The sequence below is a fragment of the Lonchura striata genome, chromosome 5 (assembly GCF_046129695.1).
Source record: "Lonchura striata isolate bLonStr1 chromosome 5, bLonStr1.mat, whole genome shotgun sequence".
Classification (NCBI taxonomy): Eukaryota; Metazoa; Chordata; class Aves; order Passeriformes; family Estrildidae; genus Lonchura; species Lonchura striata.
In genome coordinates, this window is record NC_134607.1 from 32,426,457 (window position 1) to 32,449,047 (window position 22,591).

General features: G+C 36.4%; 1 protein-coding gene across 6 annotated transcripts in view; it reads right to left on the reverse strand.

Annotated features, from left to right (window-relative positions):
* The window catches only part of PTPRZ1 (protein tyrosine phosphatase receptor type Z1), a 131,974-nt gene that overhangs the window by 19,711 nt on the left and 89,672 nt on the right, over window positions 1-22,591 (reverse strand). For 4 of the 6 annotated variants that reach the window (XM_021553446.3, XM_021553443.3, XM_021553444.3 and 1 more), the window contains exons 11-14: window positions 17,925-17,968; window positions 11,764-15,334; window positions 8,022-8,166; window positions 1,063-1,154 (exon numbers count right to left, since the gene is read on the reverse strand). In XM_021553446.3, the coding sequence (XP_021409121.2) occupies window positions 1,063-1,154; window positions 8,022-8,166; window positions 11,764-15,334; window positions 17,925-17,968 (3,852 nt within the window). The remainder of the gene's footprint in view (window positions 1-1,062; window positions 1,155-8,021; window positions 8,167-11,763; window positions 15,335-17,924; window positions 17,969-22,591) is intronic. The other 2 variants (XM_021553447.2, XM_021553445.3) reach the window with 2 other exon arrangements.

Sequence of the window (22,591 nt, forward strand, 5' to 3'; positions counted from 1 at the left end):
CCTATGATTGCTGCTTGACATTCATATATAATAATGTTTTCTGAAATCAAGACATAGCTCTGCTTTTTAACCATGTAGTAATAGGTTATAAATCTCCTAATGGCGTCAATCCATGCAAGGTGCATTTGAAGATGTCTACAATTCATCAATGTTACAATGGAAGCCCAATGTTTCGGATTTATTTAATTGTGTTTATTAGTTATTCACACAAAGGCTGATTTTCCTCCTTTAGTCATTCCATGAAAACCCATCTCCTTGTATAATAGCACAGTTTGCAAAAATATCACTTGTGGAACAAGATAAACTTGTCTCATAGGTGAAAATGTGGCTTAGGATCTGCTTTAGAATTAGTCTATTTTGGGTTTAAATAGATGAATTAAATTAATCTATTTCATCCTACACAGACTGAAAAAGCTGGAAGGCTGCATGCACTTCTGTGATATTCTTTGAGAAAAGAAAGAAAACTGAGTATCCAAATAAATGTGGTTGATATAGAATCAGAAAATGCTAATAATATTGTGAACTTCTGTATTATTTTAATGAGAGGTTCACATAACTATATTATAGTAATTATGCCAGTAAAATTTATAAGTATAAGAACACACTGTAATTGCAAGTGAAATGGAGACAGATGAGGCACATCCTCAATCTGCTAGTAAAAAGAACAGGACATGTTCTATACCCAGGTGACAAATCCAATTAGAGGCAGAAATACAACAGAATCTGTTGCTGGTGTAATCCTGTAGAGCTATTTAGTGTAGCTCAGATGACTACATGAGCAGCCACTCTAGGGAGGCTACACTTAAAATGGCTACAAAGCACAGAGTATCCTTAAGGCAACACTATAAACTGAAGATATTTCTCGTCTGTGTTACCTACAGAAGAAACTATTAATAACACAAGTCTGCCAATATCAAGTGTACCTGTTTACACAGATTTGTACAAGAGGTTATAAATCTCTGGTTTACAGATGTTATAGTATTTGAAGAATTCATATTGACACATATAAAGCAGCATCTTCCTACAGTTAATGCCAATCCACAGAACAGTTGCCAGAAATACCTGAGACTGGGAAGATTGGAGCTGGGGGAGCAGAAATCACTCGAGGTGATGTATTATCTTCTAAATAAAAATGAGCAGTCTGAAAACATTTCCTAGAGAGGAATAAATATACAAAAAAAATTGAAAAAAAAAAAGAAAGAAAAAAAAGAAACCAACAAAATCCCATGAAAACATTATCTGAGATGATAATGTTCAGTCAGAAAGAAAAATCATGGTTTTGAAAATCAATTTTCATGGAGTTTCAAATACTACTGCTACAATAGAAATATTCTCCCAGCACATCACCAAATTATGCATACAACATGAAGTTACTACATTACCTCAGCATAATACATAGTTCATGCATCTTTACCTATACCAGAGGCAGAAGATAGAGCACACATCAGACATAGTGACAGCTGAAAGAGAAACTCTGCATCAGGAGCTACTGTATATGCTGCATAACTCCAAGTACAAAAAAGGTCACTGTCTTCCTTACTTATCCAAACTCACTTAAATAATTACTGTTCCTTTTCATGTGATGATGTTAGCCTGAAGATGGAGCAATGTTTGAGATCAGTTCTGGTAATTCATTGATAGATGCTACTGCAGTCATGGAAATGCAATAAAAGACAGCATGCCCTGTAACAGCCAAAGCAGTGGCTCTAGAACTACTGTGACTGAGGATAAACAACTTTTCATAGTGTAATCGCAGCACTGAGGAACACCTTAACCAAGGAGGACTTCCCAAAGTTGACAGACAGAAACAGGGGGATTTCTAACTCCAGGAGATGCCAGTTTTGTTGCAAAAACATTGAAATACGAATACAAATGGCACCAACCTTAACTATGATTCACAATGTCATCTGTATCTGTGCTATAATCCAGATGTGAAGATAATAGGAATAGCATCTGTTCAAGAATTCAAGCTGTTCAAAGGAATGAATAACCAACTGCTGCTGTAAGCATTGCAAAGCCTCTTTAATTAAAAAATCTCCATATGATTTGACATACTAATAACAATCTTAACTTTGGGTCAGTTAATCTCTCTGAAATATTATTCACTAATCATTAAATTTAAAAAGAAATATATGCCTCATGAAAATACTAATCTCATTTTATATTTACAAGATTCTGCTTCTTCAAATCTATTGGCTGTGGCTATTTTATGATTGTTTCTTACTTTGTGTAATCACTGTTATTTTAAATTCTGTATTGTTCCTGTATCTCTGCAATCATAAAAACTCTCATCTGTTATAAACAGATATAAATTTTGAAGATACTTTGAGAAATAGATAGAGAATATGTGGCTGTTGCCATTCTTTTCAGAACCATTAATATAGATAATAAAGATTTTTGTAAGCTTATTTGACGTGCCCATATTCTCGGAATGTGTTGTGAATTTTCTATCAGTACAGATCCTCTTAAAACACAAGAAAAAGCAGACAGCTACCTAAAAAGGAAAATAGAGGCATGAAAATAGTTCTGGTAATTCACATAGCAAGGAAATCTGAAGTCCAGCTAGAATTCTCTAAAAGCATATTTGTATTTGTGATGTTCATAGAGAAACTTTGGCTCTGCATGGGATATTTGGAGCAATACTATCTGTTATGTATGTGGTTTTACTTAGAAATGGCAATTTTGGATGTGGACCAAGAACACATCCTGGAGGAACCTGGGAACACCCTTCAAAATTTTAGAGTTTCTAACATCAGCATTAGTGGCTGCTGACATGAGAGAGGCTGTCTCCATGCTAGTATATAGTTAGTATATAGTTAGTATCAGAACTTTGTGTGAAAAATCTGTGAGACATAGGCAAGTCTCCAAGTCTTCAAATCATTAAACACTTTGGAAAGTCTGGCCCTGTCTGCTGGGCACAGCGAATGCTGTATAGTGTTTATTAAAAAGTACACCAACTAAACATGCCAAAGCAGTCTGATGTTAAAGCTCCAAACCCAAAAAGTGTCCTTTCCCCAAATGCTTACTGCTTGTGAACAACCATCACATGTAAGGTTTATGAACTAACATTGTCACCTATTTGCTTGAGAAAAGATTGAGCTATAAAGAATTTAATTAGCATAATGACTTTCACATCTAAAGCTGTACTTAAAATGTCTTCATATTATGCCATACACTCATTATCCCTCACTAAGCCAATGTATTTTTAATCTTTAAAAATTAATTGTGGCTGAAAATAAATTACACCCTTAGCACATTTGGGAGACAAATTCATAGCAGTTGATTTAACCTGTAATAAGACTCATAAATAGGCACTCCATCTGCTCCTGCATCAACACTGAAAACCTTCATGACTAAACCTAATGTTAATACTCACATATCATTAATTATCACTTGTTGTTAATGAAAAAAGTAATGACTATTTCAAACTTCCAGACAAAGGTCCCATCACTCAATAACCTGATTATTTAATTTACACCTTTCATCGCAGTACTTAGATCTCCAGCCTAAAACTGTAATTTGTAATTTAGACACTGCACTTGTTCAAACACACACTTTATGTATGGGGGCAGCGCTAAACCACTGAATTTATTACAGTGTCTGGATGTGTGCAGCAGCAGCAGCAGCACTTGGGTCTGACAGGAGGGGTACTAGATCTGAATGAGCACTTCAATGACAGCTACTTGAGACTACAAGACTAAGCCTCAGACTGTGGGGGACATAGATTTTCAAGAATTTGGGGTCCTGGACCTTGGCTGAGACTGTGTGCTTGGCTTCTGCCCCGTGGGAGCTGGGCTGGGACTGGCGCTGGGGCTGGCAGGAGCCGGGCACCGAGCGCACGCGGGACCCTGCGAGTCAGAGGCAGCTGTGAGAGCTGTGAGAGCATGTGTCTGGGCTTCTGCTGCTCATGCAGAATGGTCTTAGAGGCATGATTGCTTCTTTCTCTGAAAACTTCAGTGTCTTTTGAGCTCACAGGATTATCTGCCAGTAGGTAGATTTTTAAAAATGTACAGATAATTTAAAGATCTAGTGAAGCCAAAGGATCTATAAGTAGTTCCTCAATGGATGTCAATGATTCAGTTTTTAAATAGCTGCAATTAATTTTCATGTGTTTTTCAAGTGGAATTTTAATTGTCAGATTTTATTAAGACTTTGATATATGACATGGCACACTGTTAAGAAGTTTTTCCTTTATGGGTGGATGAGTGTGGCCTCTGTATATTTAAATCTGGTTTAAGTTTTTCTGCATGTCCAAATTTAATGATCCTCAGAGAGGGTTCTCAACTCTGTTACCATAAGCTTATTACAGGACTCAAGGTATTAGTCAAATCATGGCTAAGAAAATGAATATTCTCTGACAGGTATGGTTCAATTTATATAGGGTGGTAGAGGCAATTAAAATTCAAATAACTACTCAGGGTGTTGTCTGTCATCAGGTTGGTTATTTCTGAAGTGTTGCTATCATGAAATATCTAACAGGCTGCATGACAGGCAGCTGATACTCAGTATGTCTACAGATACAAATGGACCTGGAAATGCATTAGTAGTTTGTGGTTCATGTTATCTTCAGCCGGTCTTTTACTACAATTCACATATGTTTGTTGAAAAAGTATTTTAAATGGTACAAGGCCCACTGATAACTGTCAACATGTTACTATGTTACTATTCTCCAAGATCTTCGTACAATAAACATTATAAAAGCTGATCTGAACAAACATGAATAAGTAAGTAAAATAGTAATAATGAAGCCATCAAGAAAAGAAGAGAGCAAGGACATTCAGGTATTCCTGCCGCATCTCTGCTGCCAGAACTCAGAAAGTAGACAGATACTGAAAGAAATGGATCCAGACTCTAGATTTGGACAGAAAATTCCCTCTAAAGCTATTTTAGAAAGTCTATCTGGACAGCAAGGCCACTAAACAGGGCAAAGAATCTCCTTGTTTATTCCACTGTAATCTTAATCAGGCTGAAGAAATGAAATGAAAATTACATTGCTTGAAAATTCCTTGAATTAAAAAAGATACACAAAACCAGAGTTGTTAAAAATTGTGTATTTTCTTGCTGGTAATTATTCAATCTTTAGACAATATTGCCATTAGAAGTTTTAATCCCTGTCAGAGAAGTAAATATCTATAAAAAAAAAGATTTATATTGTGCCTAATGAGATAGTGAAGAGATTGAGGAATTTCCTCAAGTGCTGATTAACAATTTCATTTTAAAAAAACCCCAAAACCAAAACCCAAACAACAGATGGTACAGAATTATTTTTCTGATACAAGTCATTAAAGTGAAGAAATAAATAATTTCTTTGACCTTGAGAGACTGGAACTTGTTGCTCTTGGTAATTATTTGGTTTTAAACCAAATAACACACCTGTTGAATATTCAAATAATGAGCTAATAGTGGAAACAATCCAAAGCATTATTAATTTATGTGACCAGCTGAGATAGACCAGTGGTTTTTCTGGACTACCACTGCAAAAGAAATATAGAATAAATTCTTGTAAACCTAAATGTTTTTATGAACTTTAATAAGTGAAAATAATTGGCCCAAATTAGGGAAAAATAAGTGCAATACTAAAAGTAACATTAACATCTAAGAGTCATTATTTCAAAACAAACTAGATCTATTAGAAAAATCTTACAGAGCTTCTACAAATATTTTCCAGGCTTAATGAAACATGCATAGCAATGAAGTTAATATTTTAATTTTTTCCCAGTCTTTAAAAAGAGATGAGTGCTTTGGCAACTTTTAATGAGGGCCATAAAGTTCTATCTATGATGCAATGTCTTTATGCTGTGTTCCCCTGAAATAAGAAATAGTTACTGGTGTTATCATAATGCCAAGAGAAATCTGAGGATTAACAATAAAAGAGCTCCATATTTTATTTTGTAGTACACAAGAAATACAGAAAAGATTAGATTCAAGCCAAGAAGATATTGCTAACAGGATTTTTGTTTCATTTTGAAAGACCTGTTTTACGGAATTGTTCATTCCCAGAGAAAGAATACAAAATGAACACAATGTTATTCGGCAAAAACAAGCTTGTAACATGTAGGATTACTAGAACTGCATTGTACAATCTGGGTCTTTAAATGCAAGGTCCTCTTTGGCAAATAGAAGAGATTTCAAATACTGTTCAGCATCAGGGATGAAACCCTTTGGAAGTTGAATATGAACAATCACGTTGCATAACATGAATGACAGAAAAAGATTCTCAGAATGCAAGTGGTTAGCTGGAAATCCTGGGATGGAGAATAGAGTTATCTAACCAAGCATAAACTAAGAAATCACTTTTGCAATTAGCACGGCAATTAACTACTACTTTGAAAAGCAGAATAAATCTTTCTCAAGGTTCATTGAACAAATGTCTTTAATAGTGGCAAAGGCTGCCTGACTCACTAGCACACTTGCCTGGAATAAAGGAAGCTCGAACTCAATTTCTCCAGCCTAGTCTGTTCAGGGGTGGAATGAGTTCTGTCCCCATGTGGGACACACCCTGGTAGGCCAACAGAAAACCAATGTCAGGAGACTAGAAGAAAAGTCAGTAAGCATAATCCTGACATCACAGCCTAGAGATTACAGTAGTCAGTAGTTTGGAAAGGGCCAAAGTTATTGGTTCTCCAGCAATTTATTTCATTTTAGATTAAGGAAGGATATTTGGGATGAAAGAAGAAGAAACAAGCTCTGGAGGCATCTGAAAGAAGATGTTTGGGCCTGTTTTCCCAATTCTTTGTGCAGTCCCTGTAAGAGTAAGGTCCTGTTTCTGGCTGCTGGTTTATGTGTTAGCACAGGGGAAGCAGGACCAGATTCCTGGCAATCACTGAAGTAGAAGTTTTTGCAACTTATTTCCCCCTTCTGGCCCACCACAGCATTTCCTACCTGACAATCTATACACCTGAGAAAGTCTTAGGGCTGTGCAAGGGGTTTCAGAGCTTAAGCAGACATGTCCCTAGGAAGACTGCCTTTAACTAGAACCAGTGGAAGAGTGCCAAAGTCTTGAACATTGCGACATACTGCCATGTGGCTGACAAGGTTCCTGGTACATTTTCAGTTGAGGCCGACTTGCAGTATTTTACACCATGTTTGACACAGTTTGGGATTATTACAGGGCAGAGACCATCCCCAGTAGGCAATGTGAATGCAGCTACTTTTTTTATCCTCTCTGAGGGAAGTAATTTCAGTTGTATGGAAGAGATCTGTGCCATTCTAGCTGGCCTGTTTTATTTCACAGTGTGGGTACAGTTTTTTGCTCTTACTGATTATGTTATAATGACTTCTAATAACCATCAGTTCCTGTTATCTTACTTCTTTTTACTGGCTTATCAATTTATCAAGTCACAGAGAAACACATCCATAAGCACATGTGCACATGAAACACATCCATAGTTATCCACTAAAGCTTTGAAAGACCAGGGCTAATTTTAGTTTGTCAGAATCACAAAGTAGAATGACTTTTTAATCACAGAGCATCTTAAGAGCTACTCAGTAAATGATCTTCAAACAGTTCGGTTATACTATTATAGGATCATTAAACTACTCCCTTTCTGTCTTCCACACAGTGTCAGCACACTCGTACAGTGCCATATGAATTGCTTATTTATATAGTCCTGTTGAGTACAATAGATTCTCATTCTATTGATAACTATCTTTTTTCATGGGTAAAGGATTGGAAAGATAGAAAAAAGCTCCACGCCATGATATTTATTTTTCTTCTCCCGCTTGCTTGACCCAGTGCTCTGTTAAGTCACTTCGTTTCTGGGCATCAATCATGAGTTCTTGTTTACTAAGTTTTATCAATATTTGAACTATTTGCAGTGGCTAAAATAAATAAAATTGCATTTGAGTATTTTGGACAGAAACCACCTTATTTTGTCATCTTTATGATATTGAGCAATATGAAGACAAGGTAAGAGACAAGATCCAGCCTCCCCCCTGTAAACCAGCTCAATAATGCCAATCCATTTTTCAAATCATACCTCTTTAGAACTGAAAAAAAGATCAACCAAAATACAACTTACCTCCAGTAAATGAGAATACCCACAAGAATCACTAGACAGATAAAAGTCAGGGCTGATACGACCACAAGTGGTATAACTGTCTTCTTCTCTGATTCCAGACTCTCAGCTAGACCAATACGAGACTCATGGCTAATATTACTTGCCTCTGCAGTCAGAGAAAATTGAAACAGTCCAAGTTTAAATTCTGAGAAATGCACAGCACAGGTGAATGTGTCTTATAATGAGCCTACTTAATATCACTTACCTCTATTTTTTACTATGTACTGCAGAAAGTTTATACATTTGCAAACCAGCTTACAGAAGATAAGCAGATAGAAGGTAAAGCAAAGTGTTCAAGCTTATGTGACTCAGCCTTCCAGCAGTGGAGACTTCTCTTTGTAAGAATAGCAGACTGTTGTTAAAATTCAGAAGAAAGGTTTTTTATTTTAATCTGTTTTATTAGCTGAAAGCCAAATGAGTTAAGAAATCTGAATACATAATATTGGAATGTGCATTGGAGTTGATATTAAACTGTCAGTCATATAATGCAAATAACTTCTCTGGCGAATAGGTTAATAGAAAAATTATCTTGCAAAAGTCTTTATGTGCTTGCTGTATTGCAGTTTAGCTTTCTGTATTTTTATCCATTGCCCATTCTGTAAACTGCTTCCTTTGAATCCAATTGTCTCTCTCAACTATACTGGAACCACAATTAAATTTCCCACCTCCACCTTTAAAGGTGATCAAATAATTATTTAGATATTACTTTGGTTTCATATTTCTGTGAGCCATATACTGGTGAATGACAGAAATATTTGGACATAGGGATCTCTATGAAGATTAAAACAAAATATTCTATAATATTATTAAAGAAGGAAGTACAATGGTGGACAACACCAATACTTTATTTTTAGCTTTGGTCTACCTCAAGAAGTAAGTATTTTAAATTTGTGACTTTGATGTAAAATAACTGACTTATTTTGATTTGTGCAGTTTACTTGTGAGCATTATTTGAGTTAAAATGCAGAAATAAACATGTTAGTACTTTCTAGAATTAAACCCCTAGAATGTTTTCTGATTTGCGAATAGTCCTAATTCAATGAATTTTCTGTATAAGAGCAGAATTTTGCTATACAGAAAACATCTGCACTCCATTGGGATTTTGAGAGACCAATTCTACAGGAATGAAAAGCTTTTGCACAAAGGGAGGAAGGAATGGAGTTGAATCTGGGAAAAAAAAATAGCAAATTACATGCTCTAAATAGGATATCAAAAAACAAATGGCTTCACACAGTACAGATTTCCAAGCAGCTCTATTTTCTTCCATTTTCTTGAATTTAGAGGCTTTCGGGACTTTGTGTGCCAAAAGGTCTAGGCTCTAATTTTGCAGATGTCTTCTTGGTTTAAATTCAAAATACTCTTTAACACCCATATAAATCACTTCTCTTTAAATTCTGCAGCTCAATGTGCAAAGTAATTGAAGGAACAAAGTTTCTTCTGAAAAATCTCCAAGTGTCTGTTGAGTAGGTTAAAATTGGTGCTTCCTATTGATTGCAGAGGAAAACTATGTGTATGCATGAGAAAGCACAATACGATCCCTCTGAAACAGTCAGACTTGCTTATCCAACTCTGGATTAATTCACAACATAAAATCCAATCATATCTGTGTGATGACAGTGTTCCTTCAAACTTCATGACCATATCCTATTAGGACTCCTCCTATGGGGAATAAAGGGCAGGCTTCTCCTGTAACAGAGAGTTTCTTGCCTACTTGGCTATCACTCCATTGATGGCAGCTGAAAAGGCAGTCTCAGCTATAGCACATTTCTTTGATTTCTAATAACTGATGTGTTTGGATCCTGTGCATATTTCTTTCTATTAATTTGTCTTAGTTTTTCAACAGAAGTTGAAAAGTTTGGGTAGTCATAGAGGTCTTATGGAGAAAATCCTAGTTCAGAACAAGCATAATTATGCATCAATAACTACAAGAATGGGAAAAGTTTAAATGACAATTTTTTTTCTGTAATAGCCACAATAAAAAGATGTTTCACCAATTTCTGCAAAATCCACTGCAATGCATAAGTAAGTTCTCAGGTGAGAGATTAACTTTTGTGCTTGCTGCAGTTCTTTATAATTTAATTAAGCAAATATAACTTTGGTTTACAGGAGACCATGTTAGACATACTGAAATTAAATGTTCAGCTTAGTAAAAGCCAGTATTTGGCATCATGTGTTGGGAAAAAAGTAATGAACATGAAATGATACTGTAGAGTGTCTTTCAATAATATCTAGAAGACAAACTATGTCTTTTGCACTCCTCCTTCTCCAGTACGGTATAATCCTTTTTGAGTTATTACTGGTAAAAATTCAAATGACATGCATTATGTAAACTCTAGTATCTGATGGCAACACTCATTCATACCAAAACATAGGTTTTGAAATATTAATGCTATTTTGCTTATTTTTGAAGGAATGTTATGCATTTTACACAAAGTGGTAACTACTTACCAGTGAGTTAATTTACTTATTAATTCAGTTTTGTAACACCTACCTTGATAGGACTCTTAGTAATTTCAATGTTTTTTATTCCGTCTTTATTTTCATTTTCTATTTTTCACATTGTTCTAGCCCCAAATATATCAAGTGTCAAATTACCACCTTTTCATATTAGTATTCTGTTGCTCACAAGAAATACAACCTTATGAAATTCAACTGTGTATTTATTTGTAGGATTGGCTGAAGCCTTCCCATTCTTTGTGAATTCCATTCCTTACTGGGTTTAGTTGAATGTTACTGCCCTCTATAGATGATGCAAGTATATAACAGAAGTTCAATTTCTTTTCTAAAATACCAATTCAATCTTGTTTGTTGTTCATTTTTTTTTCCCAAAGATCATAGATTATTTTTTACTTGATTCTTTGATTTTCAATTCTCTAGCACAAGAAGGAATGAAAATTATGTGTCGGAATACTTCAGATTTTCCACAGTGCATTTTTAAATAGAAAAGAAATGTGTTACGAGTTTTGACTTCTGACTTTATCCTTGGAATCACGGGTTGTAAATAGTCTTGCTAAATTTAGGAGGAATAAATAAGAAAATAGCATTAAATATAAACATTTAGAGGAGAATCTGGTTCTACTTTGGAAATATGCAAATGTGGTACAAAAATTCTTCATCTTACTGAAATCTGAAAGGGGCATACACAGAATAAAAATGAATGTTTTTATGAATCAGAATAAAATAAGCATCTTCTTCCTTGTTCAGCCTCTTAGAAAACACAAAACAGAAGTGCTGCTGTAAGTTTAAAAGAGAATATCAGAGGCATGTTTCCTCTGGCAGAAGCATGGTTTCCTCTGGTGGTATTTCCATACAGGCAGCACTTGTCTTTGTACAAAGAACTCAACAGAGAACCTAAGTCCCTTTCAAACCTTTAAAACTAAAAACAACAATTAGCACTGAAACAATTCTGGTTTCAGATTTTGCACGACTCAACTTATGCTGACAGTATGCATCTATCCAAAAACACAGCATCAATCATCTCACTGAAGAATATTTCAGGTGCAGCTTTAAGTAGCCAGAAGTAGCATTCACAAGATAGCCAGCTCAGTATGAACCCCTGTTCCCCAATGCTTTGTTAATCACACCCAGTGGCACTGTTATGCTCTCCCTTTATGATCTGTAGATAGACCTTCTTAATCTCTATGGCACGAAAGTAGCCCCTTATAGTTTCCCATGGTATTCATTAGACTTATCCATAACTAACCTGCCTCAGAGATGTTGGACACTGATGAGTGATCATTAGTAACAGATGAAGCTGATGATTGTGATGATCCAGGAGTTAATTCTGAGTTACCTGCTTCAACTGCCCCTTCAGTGTCTCTCTCATTATGGTCAGGAAAACTGAAATCTGTTGAAGTTTCATTTTCATTAAGGCTATCTGAAGTACCTTGGCCAGAACCACTTTCTTCATCACTTGTCAAAACAGCCCAAGACTTAGATTCTGATGTGTTTTGCAATTGGACACTAGAATTCTGAATGTGGCTCTCCAAATGTTTCAGGTTATCGTGCTTCTCAGGTATCACATTCGCCGTCAAAGTTGGTATGGATGTATAATTAAGTCTGTCCATGGCATCGTTTATCTGACTGTCAGATGCAGCAGTAGAAAACATCTCTTCTTCAGGTTTCTCAGAATGTGAACTTATAATTAGGTTACTCTGATCCTTGCTATCATTTACCTCTGTATTTTCATCCTCTACTACCATATCCTGATCTTCTCTATGGGAAGTGCATGAGATGCAGTTACTTACAGGGAAGCCATCGTTATAGTCATCGTAGTCATCCTCAACTACAGAAGACCACAAATCGGTACTGGACGTGATACTGGGAGACAACCCAGAGGATTCTCTAGAAGGAACCAGCAACCTATTTAAAGTTACAGGGATCTCACTTTTGGAAGGAACAGCTGTAACTGAAGTAAGTGTATTTGGTAAAGGGAGAGTGTGATGAATGGACACATCAGAACCAGGAACAACTGCAGGCATACGAACAGGATCAAAACCAAGTGTGGAACTTGAAGAGACACTGTCAGCCTCAATTCTTTCAAAAACACTTGAAGAGAGATGGCTGTCTGTAGGAGTAGCTACATGCGATGATGTGTCACCTGTTAGGAAGAGAGTTGTTGCAGCATTCCCTGCCTGGGACGGAAATGCATTTGTATTTTCTAAATTGGTCAGCTGGAATGAAACATCACTACTGTACAATGAAGGCATAACCTTCTGAACATCTTCACTGTTAAATAAACTGGATGAAACATATCTCTCACTTGCATAAGAAAAAGATAAGCCTTGAAGTGATTTTGTGGGCTTACTAAAAGTGTTTGACATCATATCAGCAACAGAAGGTGCAGATGTAGAATGCAGCTTGCTTTCAGTTGTAGCAGAACCTGGTGCCATTTGATGCAATATTTGGTAAAATGTAGAACTATCTTTTTGAACCCTTGGACTTTCAGCCAATACGGGATCAGTAGGCACAACTGCAGCAGTGTTAAGCAGAGTGCCATCGCCAGAAGACTGGAAGGAGGACTGCAGTAATGCTTCATTATTTAATGTAGCTGAAGTCTCATAAAAGTACAGCTGAGTCGAGGATAACATTTTGCTATAAGCAGGGACAGAGAGAGCTTGATCTGAGCTTGCACTAAGCATAGGTTTAAGCAAAGTGTCATCAAAGGCTGGAGTTGTAACATGCAAAAGCTGAACAGAAAGGTGCTTTTCTGTAAGTTTACTAATATCATGATCAGATATCTTAGTAGTGGAAAAAGCAAGGGAGACTGGAAGGATTCCCTTTGTGCTAGAAACAGGAAGTGGGGTTTCTTGCAGAGACATATTCTGCTCAATTGCAACTTTATTAGAAACAGATGTAGAAAGTTCATGTATCACTTTACTTTCAGCACTGGAAGCCGTTTCACTTAAAGAGGAGGAAATTTTCAGTTCTCTCTCATCTCCATATATAACATCACCTTTTTGAAGCATCTTATTAACATCACTAAACCCAGATGATTCATATGGAACCTCATCAACAAAATCAGAGGAAGAAATGTTAAGTACTGTCAAAGTATCTGTATCAGGCAAAAGGGACTCACTACCAGAGTATGTTTCAGACCAATCCGTGTCACTAGATAGAGAGCGTGTAGGCTGCAGCAAAGTAACAGCTTGTGATATTACAGAAGAAGGTTTATGCACCAGTACATTGTTATAGCTGCTAAATAAAGGATCTTGATGAAATACGTCAACAGAATCATGCACAAATTCTGCAGAGTCATAGGAAACAGTAAAGCTTTGGAGGGAGCCCACATTACCAGACAAAGCATAAGGAAGTTCAGACACTGTAGATAGTACATGCATATTTAAATCACTGCTGGATGGTTCAACTTGAGAAAATATGCGAGTTCTATTATGACCAAACATCAGTGTCTCCGAAGCAGCATGAGTGGTCTGATGTGACACCACATCAGCAAATTGAGCAAGGCTTGGCTGTATTAATGGATCACCCACCGCCAACGTCAAAGAAGCATGCAGGGACACCTTATCGCTTGCAACAGCTGGAGTAGCACTTTGTGGAAACATTTGAGAAACTGTATACAAACGGTGAAACATTTTACTACTGGAGGAAGCAGAGGAAAATGTAAGCAAAGGTACATCATCATAGGAAGACAGGGTGGGTTCAAATGACACATCAACACTGGGAAATACAGGTGTAGCATGCAAGGTCACATCACTATCTGATGTAGCAGGGGTAGTGTCGAGCATCTGAGAGTCAAACAATAAAGGGGTGACTAGAGGAAACACTTCACTACTGTAGGAAGGTTGAAGAGGTATCTCACCATTATAGACTGGCTGAGTTGTCTGAGAGAGTACCTCACTGGCAGCAGAAGCAGAACCATATTCTCCAGAGCTTGAAGAGATAGAGTGAGGTGATAATTCAGCAGAGGAGAAAGAAAAGGTAGAATAATGTGGCAATTCTAAATCCGCATCTGAAGTGTCTTGTAAAACCACTGGGCTGCTTGAATAGGGTGCTGTGGTTGGCTTTAATCCCTCTACATAAGCATCAGTGTAACTGGTCTGAGACAATTGCCCACTAGGTGATGTATCAATAGATTGAGTTGTTGGATCTGTAGCATTACGAAACCATAAATTTCCATCAGTGGAAGAAGTATGCTTTGGAGGCTCATCAGAGCTTGAGGGTGCTACGACTTCTGAAACATATTTAATGGACCCTTGGGAAAGAATATCATGCACACTTATATCTGGACTTCCTGAAGGAAGGGCATCTTCTTGGGAGGCCTCCTCTGTAACCAGCTGCGATGAAGAAGTGGTAGGAACTGAAGTCCAAAAGTCATCAGATTCCTTATGAGGTTTAAAAGGAGACAATAAGAAATCTTCATCACTGTGGTCAGGGGTGGTTATTCTTGTTGGCTCAGTGCCTGAAGAAAGATATATAAACTCGTCTTCCCCGCCTTTGGTGGAGTCAATGAGTTCAGGAGGAGTTCCAGTAATTGTTTGGGATTCCAAAAAAGGATCTTCCTCTTCAGAAATTTCACCAATAGGTGGAGAAGTAGCATAATAAACTGCTTTGAAAACATTATCCTTACCATGCAATTCTTCTCTTGTTAGGTATCTATTTGTTTTGGCTTCACTGGGTTTTGTTCCCATTTTTTCTTGACTGTAGCTGGATGTAATCACCTGAAAATCTCTCCTCAACTGGTTCATTGTACTGTCAGTGCTAGGAACCACTGCAGTTTCTTCATCCACCTCTGTTTCTTTTTCATCAACTTCATCCTTTGGAAAAAAATATCATAGCCGAGGACAATTAAAAATATTTATAGACTGAACATGAATGAAAACTAAAACTGTAATAATACATTTTCCTGGATCAATAAATCAAGAGGGACAAAGCAAAACAACACTTGAGAAGACTGTTGGTAAAAGTATTAACTGCAAGAAGAGGTATCCTCTTTTATATTGAAAAATACTATTTGCAACAAAAATAGAAAAATGCTGCATTCCTACAACTTTTTCAATAGTGTGTTACTTAAATTGTGTTTGAGAGGCAAAAATCACTCACAGTATTTATTTACTATATTAAGAAGTCTCTAAGTCTGTCCCAATAAAATGCAATTGTATATGCAATATATAGTACAGATTGCATACACAGCAATGAAAAAATGGTTTTGCTACCAGAATGCCTTAGAGGTTTACACTAATATCCTGATGGTAAGTAAACTGTACCAATAACAACAAAATTTGTAAAATATATTTATGACCTCAATTTGACGAATGGTTAGAGTTTTCTGGAAGAGTTCATGATCCCCAGCAAGACTGTCAGAGTTTCACAAGTGCTATGAGTCATATCCCCTAGTCTTGTTATGACCCTTTGTTTTCTGAATATGAATTACAATGAGTAACAATACTTTGTGCAAAATCTGTGTTAGAGTTTTACCTTTTACAGACATATCCAAAATTAAAAAAAAAAAAGTGTTGAATGCAATCAGGATTTAGGCAGTGCTTGAGGATCTAAGGTCAAATCTTTTCATCCTGTCCATAGCTTTCCCTGCACCAAATTAAAAAAATATATCATCAAAGCAACTAACTTGCTCAGCAAGCATTTTTGTTTTGACTTAGACACAGCAGTCCCTGCAGTTCTGTGCTGTGTCCCCATCTAATGCTGCGCCAGAATCAAAGCCATCCCAGCTCAACTCTGCAATGTAGATTAAGGTATACTTTCAGTTTCTGAAGGGACCTGATTTGACAGGTACACATAGCCCTAAGAGACAGAGCAGCACAGTGCCTCTTGCAAAATAGTGGTTTGGGGGTTTTTTGTGTGTGTTGTTGTTTGTTTGTTTGTTTGTTTGGTTGGTTGGTTTTTTTAAGGATTGTCTTGGTGATGTGGTGGAAATTCCACAATTTGTTATCCAAAAGGATAACGCTGAGAGAAAACAACCAGTAGACAGCAGATAGGCACAGTTATCAATCTAACAACTCCTCTGTTTCCACTATAGTTTCATTTGAGTAGATCTCCAATTCCTGCATTGAACAGGGCACAGCAGGGAGAGTATTGTAAAAAAATCAACAGCCTTAGAAAGAATGTGCCCAAGATAAAGAGCTGCTGAATATGTTTTTGACTGAGACACTCAAGAAACGGGAGTTGTGAGCTTTCACCCAGCCTCATCAGCAAGGACTTTACCCACTAAGCTAGAGCTGGGCTTCACATTGCACTCCTTCTTTGAACCAGGATCCCCTCATGCTCGCACAACATCTGAGGTACCTCAGATGTCACTTTCAGGTTTGGATTTAATTCTAAGAACTAAATATCTAAAATGCAGTGACAGCAGCACCAAGACTGATTGCCTTCAAACCTGGGCTGGGCTGGACAGGCCCTCATTTCTATTTCTGCAAGGCGCTGTATGCACTTCACTGGCACCTAACAGATGCAATATAATAATCTAGATGCATGGCTTACAACAACAGAGAAATGATGGTATTACTGGTTACTCAGTGTCCACAAATGCAAGGGAGGGTAAATAGATAGTTAAGCACAGGCTGTGCTATATAACTAAGAGGACTTGTCATGCAGTGAGAATACTGTGGTCATAGACTGAAACTATAAATTAAAAATTCTGAGGGATTATTTGATATTACTTGATAAATGTCTTACTGAAGTAACTATGTTGCACAATTGGTATTAGAGACTGTTAAAAACTTAATCATGGTATTTTACATGTCTCCTTGCTGCCACACTGGAGACCTAGTTACTGAGTATGAAGCCTCCAAAGGTCATAATGAGATAATCAAAATTTTGTAAAACAGAGCTATACTTTAAACTGTAACTTGACTTCAAGAAGCAAATGAACCTCCACAAATTTTTGATTAACAGTTAAACCAATAGCACACTGATAGCAGACACACTTGAATCTCACTCTTCAGTACAACTGTTGTTCTCCCTTATTTTAATTTACTGCATGATAAGGTCATCACAAGCAAGGAAAAATCAAACTTCTCTTTAATTAAAAAGCCTAACACTGGATGGCACCTTTGATTCTGCTAAATGAACAATTCTGCCAGACTTCACAGAAGGGTGATAGTAAACTGATGCCCCATTTTAAAAATACTTAGGAATATTCTGTGCTATCCTTTACTTCACCATGTATGTCCTGCCCCAGAGAAGTACTGAGGTATCTCCAGAGTTATCTAGGGATAAATATAGCTCAAAGGCTATATATGCACATATATATATATAAATGTATACATAAATGCAGATAATACACTCAGCTGGTGACATAGTTTTGCAAATTTTCACAGAATATAATTTCAATCTAGTTGAAATGTATTTATTTTAAATACTCTCTTAAAAAACAAATGAATGCTATACCTCATATTCTTCAGCTTCACTCAGTTCAGGAATGAGGTCAGCCTCTATAAAACAAAAATACACACTGTATCATCCACAATTTTAAATAGACAGAATTCTGAATTCTGCAGGGACTCAACTGCCTAATTAATATGGTTATTGACACCATGTAAAAGATTTTTTGTAGGATTGTGTTTGGAGAAGTGGCCAGCCCCAGGATCAAGGGTAACAAGGCTCACTCATCTAGACAGGATGTATTCATTCAGCCACAACAGTTTTGCCTGGCTCTATTTTGATACCATTGTGTTGGAAAGGATGGATAAATATAATTGCCTGACAAAAGATTTACGATAGTACAGTGCCCAGAGTTCCCTATACCATTGGATTTGCACTTTTGGAGGAAGCACATGTTGGCTGGGGAAAGCCAAGTTTACAAGAACATTTTCAATGAGAAATACAGTTTAATACAGAAATACAGAAATGAGAAAAACCATATGTCTGGCAATCAACTATTTCTCTACATTAAATCTGAAAGCTCTGAAGATATTCTCGTAAAATAATCTGTTCTATAATTTTCATATAGAAAATTGTTTGTTTGTGCACCAGAGCAACAGCAATGCCATCATGTCAGTATTCAGCAGGCTGCATTCTCCCAGCAAGGCAGATCAAAGAGACCCACTCTTGCCAGTCTTTACAGCCTTTTCCAAACTCCCACCCTACTTGATTTAATGCAAAGACATGAAGCCAGTTGTATCACATCCAAGAAAAAGTCCCTAATAAACAGGTACTGCACACTTTGTGAAGAACTACTCTAGAGGCTTTTGAGGCATTCCCAATTAAAAAAAAAACAAAAAACAAAAAAAAAAAAAAAAAAAAAACCAAAAAACCAACCAGCTGAAACAGGTTGAAGAAATTAATTTTCTACAACCCAGCTGAAAATCCATCTCTCCAAATGTAGAGGTAGCCTCTTTCCTTCTTTCTCTCTTTTTGGCCAAATCCAGTATTATACTTCTGAAGGTAGTCAGCAAGGGAGGCTTCAAAGCAGATTGAAAGAAACATCCACCTCTCTGGTAGGAACTGGTACAGGTCTTCAGTGAGGAAATCTAACACCCCTTCCAGAGCACTAATGCACCTTATTGCTCCTTCGGTCCACAAAAAGGCCCATATCCATTCTAAGTCTTTCTAAGGCTTTCTCCTAAGCTGTGTTTTAGCACTCTGTCTGCACACAAGTGCTAGTACATGTTCTGAGGACTGATTTGCACTAGGTGAAAAATCCAATCTCTTAGCTTGGACAGCAGTTCTAACAATACCATCACACACAACTCCATGTCTGCATTTCCTCCACAATTCCCAAATGTAGTTTGTTCAATACACTAGGATGAAGATTCCATCTTTGTATTTCTCTTTTTTCAAAGTCAGATGGGGATCTATGACTTAATTTGTATTCTCTTTGGTCTATCCATATCTACCTTTCAAAACAAACTGAGATATGCTATATGCAACATACACTAGGTGAAGTTAATCAAGCTAATAAGCTCATACAATATTATTTGTAGGTTATAGCACGTAAACAAATTTTGACTAAGCAATGCTGCACAAAATCTTCACAAGTTGTCCCTTAATAACAAATATCTATAAATTACCAAATATGGAATTTCTTTAGCTAGATAGATAAAAAAATTATCTTACCTCTGACTCCTGAGGCCTAGGCGGCTCTGGGACAGGGTGGGGAGGGGAGTGGAGGGGAGGAAGGGGTGGATGAGATAATGATATTCCTTGGCTTCTCAATGATACAAAACCAAATATTGACATTAGTCTGAATGCCTTCCCATAATAGACCCATTCCATGTACTAGGTATTTAACAGACTTCTCTGAAACATGTTTTTAGTACAGAGGAATTCTATCCATATTTTATTGTGGTCACTATTCTTGAGTTGAGATTTAATCAGACTCAGTCAGGAAAACAAACTGTACTGATTGTGCTAGAGTATACAGTAGGGCCCATGCTCTCAAATTCCACCAGCAGGAAGCTAGTTTTTTGCTGTTTTCACAAGGGAGAGGCATTAACATACATATATACATATATATTTTATATATGTATATATGTGTAAAAAGAACTTGTTTATTAACAAATCCAGTAAATCTCCAGGAACTTTATAAAGAATATTTAAATTTAGATGGTCATAATAAATTTGTCCAAAGTATTAGAGACACACACTTACAGAAGTTCTGTTAATCCTGCTGCTGAGCCTTTGATTTGACAGGAGATTACAGAAATATAATAACATCCCCCATCCAAAGTGAACAGGCATACCCTCCAAAAAACAACCCATTGATGTAGGTTGATGAAAAAGCTTGTTTATTTTTTCTGGAACTACATATTAATTATTCTATAGTATACATTTTAAAATAAAATAATTAAATAATTAGTTAGAGTTCTGTAGAGGTCTTTTCCTAGTCCATTTTAATGGCAGATGAAGAAACAATAGAACAAATACAGAAAAGGTATTTCCCTACATTTTTTCAATGAAATATTTAAAAAATATCTTTAAACAATGTGATCTATAATCATAAAATTATGAGACAACATAAACTCTTCTCATTTCTATACTGACATGTAACAAATGGCATGGCAAGAACAAAAGTAAGGTCTGTTTCTTTTAATTAAATTAGTTTTGAGATTTCTACTTTTATCAGTATAAAATTAGAAAAAAGTATCCCCTAAATCAGACATTTAATATATGCTTAGTGTTTTTTAGGACAAAAATCTCACAGATGAGTTACAAAGTAATTGCATAGTTAGACCCTCAAAAGCATTGCTGACAGCATGAGCTGCCAGACAGGAGGCAGCATTTGAGAGCTCTATCCCAACATGCTGGGTTTTTTTGACAAACACCAACTGAAGTCTACACAAAGGCATAGGAATGGGGAGTTATATATTTTTCCTTTCCTGCGTCAGCAAAAGCATGTAAGTACCACCAGTATTAGCTACACAACAAACTACTACACAACCTCCAGTTCTGTACAGATGTTATCTAGAGAGTCGAATCACACATTATACATTTACATAGTTATTCAAAATCCAATTCTAATAACAAATGAAAAATTCGTAAACAAAGATTTTTATCAAAGCCGATTAAAATAGGTTGTACACGATTCCCTAAATTTTCAATGGAAATTTTGTAGCTACGTCAAGTAGTGCATTTGTTGGCTTTTACTAAGTGAAACTAACTGGAAAAATTTTAACCTGCACACACACTGTATTACAGGATGAAGGGTTGCAATTCTGAAGAGTTCACGAAAAGCCCAGAGAACAGAGGTCTCCACTGTGGTGGCTTGCCCAATGTCATTACATTACAGCTCCTACAGCTCCCACAACCTGATGCAGAGACCCAAAGAGGTCCTTCATCTTCCAAAACATTGCTGAGAACAAGAGCCTTGGACCTGTGGATCCCTAGAGCCTGCAGAGCCCTCACTCACCATATTGGAAGCACCAGACTGGGTGGGTGTGGATATTCTCAGTTCAGTCAGAGAGAAAAAGAGAAAGATTTTTCCCAGGCTTAGCCTGGCAGAATCTTTCTCTTTTTCTCTCTGACTGAACTGAGAATATTCACAGGTGGGGAGAAGGCATGAGAAACACTCTCTTGAAAGTATCTCAAAAAAGAAAGTCTACAACAGTAGTCTTGAGTTTTTGAATACCAGAGCTCATTAGAAGTGGCCATTCCAAGGACAGAATTCTTCCTGGAAAAGGGCTCATCTAAAGGCTCTGCATGACTCTTGCCTTGCTCTAGCTCTTAACAGGAAGACTAATTAATATGGAGGTGACTGTAGTGAATTTCATTTTAATTAAACTGGATTACCCAGAGTAATTCTTGAAAATGAAAGATTTAGTTTTTGCTTTATGTCAACTTTATTTCATGTCTTCAGGGTGAAGATAATTTTTCTTTCATAAATTCCCAAGCAGGAGCTCCAAGAAATCCCCTTTTGCCTCAAGATCTATAAAGCAGATCACAAAATCAATTTGATGTTATAGTTGTAATCAGCAAGTTGCTCTGAAGAAATCTTTCTTATTAGATATCTACATTCCCTTATATATGTTTTCTAATATTAGGTATATTATAATTAAAGATGAAAATATTTGAAATATTTGCAACAGTTAATTCAGGTGTAAATAATTAGTAAAATTAATTAGGCAAACATTAATGTTAGAAATTAATGAAAGATTTTTCCTATTTTAAAATTGTATCCAGAGTTGACACAGCATGTAAGAAACTTACTTATAGAGCAGTGTACACTCTTAGAAAGAATACTAATCACATGAGAGGAATTTCCCCCTTAAATTTCTTTATTCAATGCTTTCAGAGGTACCACTGTGGAAGCGCCAAAATAAAAGAACCAAATTAAATTCAATAACTTTGAGTCCATTTCAGATAAGAAGCATGTCAGTGAAACTTTTGGGTTTTTCTAAACAGGAAAATATTCATTTCAGTATTTAATTTTTATTTAGAAACTTTGCTCTCTTTTTATTTATATCTTTTAAAATTTAAAATATCAAAGCAGAAATTAATGATTTACCTATGTAAAAAGGATTGAGAGTATCAAGCCTTCAGTCTGATCTGTAACATTTATTATAGCAAATATAATACAGTGTGAAGTATAAAATTTATTGTACCAAATTCTCTTGTCT